This window comes from Trichoderma gamsii (assembly GCF_001481775.2).
Source record: "Trichoderma gamsii strain T6085 chromosome Unknown Scaffold_36.2, whole genome shotgun sequence".
Taxonomy (NCBI): domain Eukaryota; kingdom Fungi; phylum Ascomycota; class Sordariomycetes; order Hypocreales; family Hypocreaceae; genus Trichoderma; species Trichoderma gamsii.
In genome coordinates this window covers 276,816-289,726 of record NW_020171373.1, presented here as the reverse complement: position 1 = coordinate 289,726, position 12,911 = coordinate 276,816, and the positions used below count along the sequence as shown (strand labels likewise).

At 34.5% G+C, this 12,911-nt stretch overlaps 1 protein-coding gene across 1 annotated transcript; it reads right to left on the bottom strand.

Moving 5' to 3' along the window:
- Nucleotides 1-709: 709 nt before the first annotated feature.
- TGAM01_v208546 (hypothetical protein) lies at nt 710-1,828 on the bottom strand (the record flags this gene model as incomplete). Its single annotated transcript, XM_018806694.1, has 1 exon — nt 710-1,828. One exon carries the CDS (start codon nt 1,826-1,828, stop codon nt 710-712), a length of 1,119 nt encoding a protein of 372 aa, XP_018660164.1.
- Nucleotides 1,829-12,911: the final 11,083 nt, after the last annotated feature.

Here is a 12,911-nt window from a genome sequence, read left to right as displayed (position 1 = left end):
GGATGGTTGGATGTTTTATGGAGGAGCGAGGCTCGCAGTGACGCAGCGCCGCGCGGAGTTGGAAAGGCGCAGTGGGTTGGCAGAGGGGAAGAGAAAGGAAAAGAAAAGAGAGACGATCGAGACTCGCAGTTGAGATAAAAGGATTGTGGGTTTGGGAAGAGGTGAGGCCAAGATGAGAAGCAGAGGAAAGTCGTCGACTAGAGTTTGGATCTGGGTGTAAGTGAGGTGGGTACAATATCTGCGCGTTGCAAGCACCAGCAGGTACAGGTACAGGCCCAGGCCAGGTCCCGGCCCAGGTACCGGTACATGCAGACACGCGCAGCGCCAGCAAGAGCCACAGACCCCAGGTTTATTTCTGTGCGGCGGAGGTGCCAGGGATGTGAGGGTACATGCGCCTGTATCTTTTTTTTTTCGGGGCTGCCAGTAGCGGCACAGTGAGTGGCTCTTGAGTCTTGAGTCTTCGGTTTGTCTTTCTTTAGCCCGCGTTTCTTGATTGCCTCTTTCGTCTTGCTCTGCCTGGATTTGGATTTGGATTTGGATTTGGATTTGGATTTGGGGTTTCTTGAACAGGGCCGACGAAGAGAGAATTAGCCTTGAGGCTTGTAGTCTTTTGGCTCTTGGTTGGTGTAGACTGCCCGAGAAAGCAGAGCAGAGCACCAGGTGCTGTATCGTACATGGCAGCCTGTGCTCGTGTGAGGTAGCAGCACCGCTAATTCATGGCAGTAGCACCGCTAGCTCGCACCGCTAGTCCCTCGTCTGGCCAAAGTGGTACGTACCGGCGAGGTATGGATGGCGTCCGAAAGAGCCACAAGAGCCAAAAGAGCCACAAGAGCCAAAAGAGCCAAAAGAGCCAAAGGAGCCCAGCCAGCGGTGCTAAAACGCCGCCGGACCAGGCAAGGAACGCTTTGCTGACATGCATCCCTAGCATCAAAACGCGGAACCAGGCCAGAAGCCGGCGGTACAACTGACGAGCACAGCACAAGAGAGCAGCGCATGGAAGACATGAACCAGATGCTAAAATGAGAAGGGGGGGCAATCGGTTATGGGTTCCAGGAGAGGTGCACAAGAACAGCAGCAGAAAGGGAAGGGAACCCCCCCGGCCCCAGAAAAAGGGACGCTGAAGGAGGGGGGTGACGAGAAGCACGACGAGAAGGGCTGACGAGTTCAAGCGGGCTGGTTGGCTGCGTCGGCTGCCATGGCATGGGTACGGCTCGTTTCTGTTTCGGCGTCGCTGAGGTTTCGCGCTTCTGGCGATGGCTCTGGATTTGGCCACGGCCATGGCGGCTCGGCGGCGGCCACGGGGGGAGTCGTCGGCGTCGGAGGAGGCATTGACTGCGAGTTGTGGATGAGAGCTACCTAGAGCAGAGGTGGTTACTGGCGCGCTGGTACTGGTACTGGCACGGTACTGTGCGCGGATGGATGTCGCGATGGCGGATGCGAGGATGGGCTGGGCTGGGCTGGGCTGGATCTCGAGATGGAGAAGCTGGCGGAGGCACTGGCGCTGGGCATGGGGCTGGCTCTCACGCGGTACCTGCGCCGGGCAGTACCCACGCCGCGCAGGCCTCTCGGGGCATGCTCCAGGTACCTCTGAGCGCAGAGTACGCGGCGGCGCCACGCCAATCCTGCCCAATGAGAGGCAAGGCGAAGCCCACAGCGCCCTGGAGCTCCAAAGCGCTCCTCGTACCCAGCAAACGGAGCAGCTAGCGACATTGATGGAGCGTAATTGCGCTACGCCAGCCCGAGGAGGGTCACCGAACGAGACTGGAGCGAGGGGCGTCTTTTGGGTCTGGCCTTGTATGAAATTTATTTTCCATCTTTTCATCTCCATTTGAATGTTAATTCTCGCAGTGCTAAATGACTACGCCACGCTCCAGCAAAGGATCCATTCTCTATTCTCTATTCTCCATTCTCCATTCTCCATTCTCCATGTACTTGATACTGTAATCAGAAACGGACACGACGCCTGTTTTATGCCCGGCTTTCCGACGAGCGCAGTTGAGGTGGATATGCCCAGGTATCAAATCGTATCAATCTGGATTTGAGGCTGCCCCCCTTGTATGTAATGCTCTCAATGACTGTACCGCTTTTGCCCACTGCCCACACCATCCAACTCTGTACCGGCACCGTCTGCAGGTCTATGCCCAAGCAGCAAGTCCTCCGAGTCGCAACGGGCATCTCCATCCATCATCCATCCATCCATCCATCCAATTTACTTCCACTGCGCGTCTGCGGCCCCTGTCGCGTCGACATGTTCTACCCTCGTGAGCAATGTCACTGCGTGCAGATGGATACACGCCGACTGCTCTCAACAATGCAGCCGTGCGAGGTGTTTGCCGCCTGGCCGGTACTTACAAGCACGTCCACTGAAAGTACCTGTACAGCACGCAGTGACCGTTCTGCGGGGTCCTGAATGACCGCCTGCAGCGCATTTTGCAGCGACTGTCTCCAGCTAGAACTGCTAAACGGACCGCTAGTCTCTCTCAATCAAATGCTCAACCGCATCACGCATCACGCCGACCCGACTGTGGCGGCAACCCGCGAAGCCCCCCTGCACTGCGCGCATGGATGGGCCGTGGACAAGATTCAGCACCAACAGGCAGTTGAGCAGCTGAGCCTGGGCATTTTGCATTTTAGCGGTTGGAGTGGGTAAGGACTGGGCAGTGGAGGACAGGACAGTGGGAAGCAGAGGGTGAGTGAGTGATCCTTGACGAGCCCAGCTGACTGACACGGCGCCTGGAAACGGTCGTGACTTTTGCGTGATGCTGCCATTTTTCTTTTTTCTCTGCCCCGAAACACCCGCAGCCGGCCTTTTGTTCTGCCTGATGGCGCTTCAAATCGCTGTAGTGAGTTAATTAATGTTCATCTCTTCCTTGTTTATCTTTTACTTCGCAAAGGAGGCAGACGGTCCATGTCTCTTCTCTGGCTCCCCTCTCTCTAATTGCACCCCTGCATCAACACCCATACTGTGCCGCCAAAATGCCTTGAACATTGATCAATTACACCTTGTAGCCTACATACAAGTCCTGCTGCTAGTTCTACTTCTAGTTCTGCCACCACCACCTGAATGTTGCAGGGTTGGGGCTTTAAAAGGCATAAAGCGACCGGGGGCACATACAACGGTATATGCATCCAGAAACTCTCAACATTCCTCTCTTGCTTCATCACTCACATCACCAGCTTGACTTGCAACACGGCTCATTCTTGATGCCGAAAATAGGAGCAAGACGAGATGACGGCGTCTGTTGCTCGCTTGATGCCTCCGCAACAGTCAGCCCCCAGTGACACATAATATTCTACAGACGTATACAGATCGTAGTAAGACATCAATGCCTGGGCAAGTAATAGCAGTTGTACAAGTACATGCCTGTTAGCATCTTTGCTTTTTAGGCTAACGCCTTGGGAGCCATTTCGCCGCCGCTTTTTTTCTTTCTTTTGCTCAAATAGCTAGCCGTAAGCTAATGAATTCTGCTGCCGCCTTTTTGCTTGCCTGCTTCCTGGCCGTGTTCCCCGTTTTCGTCCCATTCCCTTCAAGTACGAAGTGGTATTTTACTGGGTAGTGCTAGCAGCAGTAGTACGAAAAAGGGTCCAGGTGCCTGTGAGGGTAGGGATCTGATCTGCCACTTTTGCGTCTATGGGGCAAAATTCATACGAGCAGACTATACTGGTGGTGCTCAGTAAGTGGCATTTATACGAGCCTTGGAGAAGCCACGGCGAGGAAAACACTATCCATGTTTTACCAGCATCAAGCTATATCCGCTTCACGTTGCGCAGAGTGAATATACATGTACCGTAATAGCTTCGCTGTTGGCCCGGCAAACGTGGCAATGGCGGTAATGGCAGCAAGACAAAATTTCAACCGAGCATATCTCGTCTCGTACCCGGCGTCCGGCTGCTCCACTTGGAATGGCCTCGCTTGCCCCCTTCAAGAAAACGGAGTCGTGTTCCGCAGACTTGATGACGAGAACAGATGATGCCGGGTGCTGATGCTGATCTGCTACAAGTATGACAGCTAAAAAAAGATGGTAACTGAAATTTTCATTTAGATGCTCTTTTCGGCCCCTTTGCAAGAGCAAGGTTCAATGTTCTTTGATGGACCACGCACTAATACAAACAAACAAACAAACAGGCCGCAATCCCATCACGAGGCTCTATATAACCAACCGTGCGTACTGTGCTTTGCTCAAGCTTTGCTTTGCGTTACCTATTGCCTACCCATGAATCCATGATCCACCGACACCCAAATTCGATCCCCCCCGATCCGCGTCAGCCAGCCCCTGCGTGGAGGGCGGATACAAAAGCATAGCGCCAGGGCTTATTGCTGATGGATACGTACATTTTTGCCCGTAATTGTAGCCTTGCATTGCTTTTAGGCCTGTCTGATATCTCGCCAGGCGATGATGTCTTTTTTTTGCGCGGGGGAGAGCACAGGGACCACAAAAAGATGAAAAGAGTGGCTATTAAAGGATGACTGTTGTTTCCCTAAGGCATAGGTACTAGTTGTATGCTGGAGCTGGCGAGGTGATAATACCGATGATGCTATTGCTTGCGTCTTCTAAGCGTGTCACTTGGGTAATAAGAAATGTGACTTAGGTCTGGAAATATAGTCTTATAGAAGGATAGTAAGGCTTTCTTTAGTTGATAAATGTTTACTCTTCTGCTTATTTATGTTAATATTTAACTGTATATTTTAGTGTTTAATTAGATAATTAATTAGTTAATGTAAGATATAGTTATGCGCAGTTTATTATTCTCGCAATGGTGATTTTTATTAAAAGGTTAGACCTTAAAATAAGGTAAATAAATAAGGGCGGAATTTATATATATAGCTTTTTACTTTATTTAGCTATATAGAGCCTAAAGATATAAAAGTATAAAAGTTTAGAGTTATATAGTAATAAGTAAGACTAACTTTTGCTATAAGCTAAGAATAAGCTATTAGTATAATTACAGAGGGTATAAGCGGGGTCGCTCTAATTTATGTATAAGCTTTAGGTACTTTACTTACTAGCTATTAAGAATATTCTCTTAAGATCCCGTAGGAATAGCTTCCGCCTTTATTATAGCTAATTATATAATTGTAGGTTAAGTGTAGCTAATGCTAGAAATAAGGCTAAGGACACTTAAGGTTATAGCTTTTTTTACTATTTTAAATTTACTTAAGTATTTATTCTGCCTTATAAGCAGGTAGCTTACTAAGCTTTGCATAAGTAAGTAGCGCTAGAAAATGCCCTTAGGCTATAGAGCTAAGCTAAGCTTTTACTTTATTTACCTTTTTACTCTTAAGCTATTTATCTGTAATATTATGGTAGAATATAAGAGCTAGATGTACTATTATAGCATAGTATTTGCTTATCTTAGGTTAGTTAGTAAACTTACTATATAATTAGATTTATATAATATTTTACTTATAGAGTGTTAGTAATAGGGATCTTACTAATAAAATTAACGCACTATTATATTTAAATTAGTTTCTCCTATTAAGCCGGTTGTAAACTTATTAAGTGCTATTAACTCTTTATAATTACCTGCCTAGTTACTAGCGCGCGTAGCGTTATAATTTTCTAACGCAAGGTTTAGGTTAAATATTTATAAAATCTCTATATTCTTTTTATTAGCATTTAAAGCATAGCTGTGAATAGCTATAGTATAATATTGCCCTAAGAGTTTAAGCTTAGCGGTAATATAATGCATTTTATAGTAGTTAAAAGTACCCTCCTGTAATTATTATTACTAAAAGACTTTATATAATAACTTTAAATATATAAAAAGAGCTATATAAATTTTTTATTTTAGTAAGGTAAAGCTTTAAATAAAACTTTTATTTAAGGCTACTGCTCTTAGCTTTAGATACTATAGTATTTATAAGGTAAATAAGACTTATTTGCTAGAATATAAAGTAAGTAGTATTTTTAAAATTTTTATAAAAGGTTAGTACTAGGCGTTTTAAGTGGTTTATTAAGGCTGTATAAATAGCTTTTAGAATAGCTTAAGCTAAGGTAAATAACTTAAGGTATTATAATAAATAAGGCAATTATATAAATAGCTTAAATACATTAGTAATAATAATATGCAAGTATATGCTATTTTAGTAAGTAAGCTATATCTAGTATTCTTAGAATAAAGAGGTAATATAGTTAATTTGCTTACTGTATAATGGTTTTAGTATAGCTGCTTTTTTTACCTCTTATTAAATTAAAAGGCAGAGACTGCGCTTATAATAGCAGTTTATAATATATACTCTCTGTAAACTTAAGTAATAAATTACATTTACTGTAATATTTCTATAGTACTTTATTAAAGAGTGCTTATAATTTATAAGAGGTATGGAAAATAGTAAAGTTAATTCTGCTTGCGACTGCCTTACTGCTTTCTAGATTTAATATATCTATAAAATCTCCTAGTATAGGGATTACTAAAGGCGTTTTAACTTCTATAGTCTAGTAATAGAGATAGTGCAGGCTATTAATTGCAAATTAATATAAATTCTTAGTAGCTAAATTAAGCATATATATAACACTTAGTTAAATGTTCCCTATGTTGTAAATAAAATAGCCCTTTTTTAGCTGTTTTTATTATAATTAGGCGGTATAGGAAGCTCTGTGGAGGCTTAGTGTTTAAAGACCCTTATTTGCTTCCTTATCTTTATACTATCTTAAAGGAGCTGCATAGTAAACTTATCTTTTGCATACGCTATTACTATAATACTTAAGATTTAAATAGCTGCTATAGCTATAATTAAATCTTAAGTTAGTTTTAGTAATAAAATTAATATTGCTTTATTAAAAAAGGCTATACTTAGTGCTGCTGCTTATGTATTTATAGTAATAAATGGTAATTATTTAATATTAATTATAAACTTAATATAATATTATATTAATAAAGATATTAGGTATAAAAGTAATATATAAAAGCCTAATATATTAATAAACTTACTAAAAAGTAAAAATAATAAATTAATTACTAATTAATAAGATCTTTTAAAAAGAGATTTATATTAAATATTAGTAAAATAGGATAGTTAACTTTTAGATAGAAAGATAGTGTATTAAGAGCAGTTTAATTAGTAATGTTAATATTTATCCATTTGCTTATATTTATATAATAAATTCTTTTATTGCAAAGCGGTCTTAGTAAAGATAGCCTATTATATAAAGCATTATTTAGATTTGGGGAACTATAGCTGAATTAATATAATGCATTACTTATTAGTATTAAGATAATCTTTAGGCTTATTCTTATTTTAGTTAATATTACTAAGCGTACCTTTTAATTTAAAGGTAAGTTAATTTTAGTAACTCTCTTAAAGGTAGTGAGCTAACTTAAATGGGAAAAAGTGGCGGATAAGCAATAATATATTTATTTAATAGTTTAAACTTAAGACTATTTTACGCTAGTAAATAATGCACTAAAAGAGCTAGCGATAACTTAAGTTCTATAAATAAGTAAAGTGTATAAAATAATTAAATTGCTTTATTATAGGGTAATGAGCGCAGTTGCTACACTATTTAGGCTGCGTTACCTTATAATACCTAATAGTTACACATCCTGCTTATATATTTATAAGCTATATATAGTTATTACCCCTTACACTATAAATTATATTTTATTAAAGAACCTAAAGATTATAGCTTATTATTAAGCTATTCTAGTAACTTATGACTTATAGTAATTTTTTTTTTATAATATATGTTATAAGCTATAATAATAATCTTTCTTTTCTTATTAGGCTCTTAAGCTATAGGTTCCTTTGCTAAAGTTAAGATATTTAGTAAAATGCGACGGTAGCGTAAGCGTAGATAACTATTAAGTATTATTTATAAAGATATAGTGTTTTAAATAGGGCATAAGTTTTAAGTAAAGGTAAATTAGCGATAGAGCTTTAGCGTATCTTTAAATAAAGACTTACTTATTTTAAATTTAATAATAGGAAGAAGCTAGATAATAAAGAATTTAAATTTAAAATTAGCTTTAAAGCTAAGTTTATAAAAGGGACGCTCTATATATAATATTACAAAGACACTTTTATTATTGCTAATTAATTACTTTATATTACTAATATATTAACTGCCGCCTTTAGCTAAAGTAATAATCTTTAAGATCTTTATAAATATACTTAGTATACTTACTAAATAATTTAATTTATATTATTAATATAATTAATAAGTTTATTATTAATTAGCATAAGCTTTTATCTTTTTATTAAAGAATTAAATTTATATTACACTAAGTTAGTTATATTTAATTATAACTAAGTAAATATAAATTAAACGCTGCGTAAGAATAAAATAAATAGTAGGCTTGCCTTTTAAATTAGGCTAGGAATTAATTAAGTGTTATTTAAGTGAAAGAATTCTTAATGGTTTTTTTAAATAAATACTGCTATATTAATTTATAGTTTATTAAAAGCGCTAGTTTTGCATTAGCTTATTTATTCTTTTATAGTAATAAAACCTACTATATATAAGTTTTATTTAAACTTAAAAGGAGTTTATAAGATATAAATCTCTTTAGTTACACACTATAGTTTTACTTATAGGAAATTTAATATAGGAATCTCTCTTAGAAGGCATTAATCTCTATTACTTAAAGATAATATTATTAAAGTAAACTAAGTATATTAAATTATTTACGGCTTTTATATAAATAAACTTTTAATACTAAATATACTTAAGGTAGTTCTATAACTTATACTTCTGTAGTAAACTTTGTGTAATAAAGACCTTGCTATAGAAACTTATATTACATTCTTTAAATTTAGCCTTACTATAAAGCTAGGCTAGGGATAGTGTAGTTTGTAATTATAGTGTAAGGGTTAAATAAAATGCCTAAATTAATGGATTTATAAAGCGCGGTTACTGCAGTTTTAATAGGAAGTAACTTAGAGCTTAACTTAGTAATAGTAAAATTAATGCACTGCGGGTAATTTTATATGCTATTTGCACTCTAGGCACTATATACACTAAGTAAGTTAAATTAATGCTATTTACTTTAAGAGAAAGTTAATAATTAGGAGTAATATATACAAGGATTTTATATTAGATAATATAGTTTCTGGCCTTAAGGCTTAATGGAATAGTTACACTTTATTTATTACCTTAATTAATAAGAGCCTAATTTGCCTAGACTTAAGTAAAATAGTTAATGCTTAACTCTTAGATTTTAACTTAGTGTAGTAATATCTTATTTACATTTATATATAAGCCGCTGCACTAAGCTAAGTATATAATAATAGGGCTGTATAGGTATAGCTATATATTAAGGCCCTAATAGAAAATAATAGTGCTGCTAGTTAGTATAGTTACAGTAATTACACTAGGCGCTAAGTTCTTATAGTAAATAATATTAAGTGTAGTGTATGTATTAGGGGTAATAAAGCCTAAGTTTAAGTCTTTAGTATACTTATATTATATATATAAGTAATTTACTTAAACCTTTATAGTAAGATAAAGAGCGGTAATCTTAGGGTTATAGTATACTAGCCTATAATATTAAGGAATTTATTAATGTTAACCTTATTATAATAGTAATTAACTATTTAAAGTATATATATTAAATGCTACTTAAAATGCTAGGAATTAAAAGAGGAAGAGAAATAAATAAATAAAGCCTTAGTTATATACGCTATTAATAGTAAAGTTTTAAACTTATCTATAACTAAGAATACTTTCTATAAGATAGCTAAGTGCTATAAGAGTTAGCTTTGTGTAAGACTTTATTTTATATATCTTAGCTCCTTTTTTAATATTAATAATAGTAAATAACTTATTTAATATATAGTATTATTTACTTCTTATATAGGTATTTATAGAAGTTTCTAGTATAAAGCTTAAAATTTATAATTAGTGGAAAAAGGCTTTAGTTTATATATATTTTATATATCTATAGAAATAAAGATTTAACTGTTAATGGGTGTATATAGGGATTTTAAGTGTGTTACTTAGTATAATATAAAGGTAGTTCTGCCTTTATTATATACAGAAGTTATATTACCTTATATTATATATAAAGGCAATGCTACCTTATATAATGCGTTAAAGCAGTATCTCTTTATAGCTAGTTTAGTATAGCTATAGCTAATAGTATACTTAAAGCTATAGCTAATATTATTTTTATAGCCTTAATTTAACTGCTATATTAAGTAATATAAGTTATAAGATATATTCTTTTAAGGTAATAGATAACTCTTAGTTAATGGAAGGTTACCTTCTATTTACTTTTTTAAGTAATTATATCCTGTTTTCTTTTATATATCTTTATAGCTAAGTTATAAAAGAGGTTATAGCTGCTGTGGATTTTATTTTATTTTACTACTATAATAAAATAAAATATTTACATTATCTTTACGGGGTTATTAAATAGTAATTAATAATAATTATAAGTGTGTAAATACCTGCATTTAAAGATTTACTATATAATCTTAGGATTTATAGTGCTAGGAAAGGGGTAAAGAATAGTTAAATAAGAGTAAATTAAACTAGCTATTAGGGATTTTCCTTAAATTAGCCTTATTAATTATTATTTAAGCTTAAGCCGCTTATAATAACTTATAACTTAGCGCCCGCTAGGTAAATAGCTATTAACTTAAGTAAGTGGTATTTATAAGAATCTTTTTAATAGTAAATATATATTATAAGCGAGCTTTAATTACTGGGTGTTTTAGTTATTACTTAAAGACTTATTTTTTTTTTTTAATTATATGCCCTTTATTAAATATAAAACACTAGTAAGCTGCTATTTTTATAAATTTATAAAACTGTATAAGGTAAATAGTATTAGTAGTTAAGTAAATGTCTGCCTATTAGTTAAATTAAGATATATTTTTTATTTATATTTATTTATTTATAATAAGTATATATATCTTAAATCTTAAGTAGTAGTATAATTAGATTAAAATAACTTAGAATAAGAACTTCTTATTAGTAAGCTTTTCTATTTACTTTTAGAGCTATATAGCTTTAACTTCACTAAATGCCCATAGTTAAACAGTATATATATATAGGTTTAAAACCTAGTAGTCTAAGAGATATGCGCTAGTGTAGTCTTAATATAAGTTAGAATAAGTTTAGGGCCTAATATTTAAATATTTAAATGCTTACCTATAAGATCCTAGTTAAAGGAGGCATATATAGCTATTGCAATACTAGCCTCCTTACTCTTATACTTTAGCTAGCTATTAACTACTTTATTATTACTAAGCTCTAAATTAATTTAAATTAAAGTAAAAATTAGTAAAATAAAGTATATTTTTATATTAGTATAAAAAGAAAACTTACTAATATCTTTAAACTTACTGGCTTAGTTAATATTTACTCTTAAGGGGGTTATAATTACACTAGGGTTAATATTAAAAACTTACGCTTTCTTTTTAAGCACTTTGCTTAAATAAAGAGTGAAAAGCTAAACCGCTATTTTTAACTAGCTATAAGTGTGCTATTTATTATAATTTTTACTACCCTATATAATGAGATAATAGAGATTATTAGCTACTGATATTATTCTAATAAAGCTAAGCTATTAAATACTACCTTAAAGTTAGGGTTATGCTAATGGATAGGGCCCTAGCGGTAGCTATTACTACTAAGAAGTATAATTTATAGGCTCTGTGACTTAAGAATCTTAGGTAAGATGCTGTTAGTGAATACCTAAGGAGTGATATAGTTAACGCCCAGCTGCCTTTTAAATCCATTAACTGTGGTTTTATATAGAGTACTTATAATAGCTATGTAGTGGCAGAAGACATTAATATATGGTATATTATCCTAAGAGTTTACAGTAGCGGCTGCCTTTTTTACTTCTACGACAGATTTAAAATTAAGATTAAGAGATTTAATGGTAACCTTAGGGTTAGCCTTTGTAATAGCGCTAATAATAAACTAAAGCTTTTTAGCATTATAGCCTGTGAGAATTAAAAGCTTAGGCTTAGATTTAGTAATTGCTAGATAATATTCCTCTCTAAGACTGCCTTAAAATATACTAATTATTAGGATTACTTTACCTTTAATATTATCTATGTATATTATAGCTAGGTTATGCTTAGAGATAGAATTGCTATTAGTAGGAGGAGCTATATTATTTAAGGCAGAGCGGTAAAGTATTAAGATTAATTAATAAATAAAGAGTTTTAAATTAAATAAAGGATTAAGGGAATAAAAAAATAAAAAAAGCTAAAATTAGGATTATATATAAAGATTTCTTTAAGATATCTTTTCCTAATTTCTTAATTTATTTATTAAATAGCATATATTAATATATCTCTTTTAGGTAATACTTTAAGCTTATTATAAAGCGCTATTATATTAGCGCCGCGGAGTTTCTATGTTAGCTTTATATAAAGAGTGTATTAGCTAAATATAAATATAAACCTAGTTTATTAAATCTCCTAGAGTTAATGCTAATTAGCTTAATAATTCTTATTTTTTATGCTCTTAGGTTAAGACTATAAAGGCCTTCTTTTTATTTAACTCTTAGCGTTAAGTGTAAATTTTAAGTTAATATTTTTATTATCTTTAGTAAGTAAATAATTATAGTAATATATATTATGTAGTATTCCTATAAATATAGAATAATAAAAATATAGTTAATTTCTGCTGGTTTTAGATTTATAATTAATTAATTACCTTTTATATATAGTAATCTTTTTATATAAATTTTATACTAAAATTATTATATATAGAGGGCTATAGAGTAGTATTTTTACGCTAATTGCTTTAGTAAGGTTAAATATATATATAGGTATAGGTATATTTATATATTTAGCTTAATATAGCAGCTATAATATTTAAATTTCTTTTCTTAAATAATTGCTTAGTAGTTTAGCGCTCCTTAGTGAATATTTTTGTTAGCCGCTTAGAGAATATGTGTTAGATATAATATGTAAGTAACTTACTCTATAAGTTTTTTAGCTTATTAAA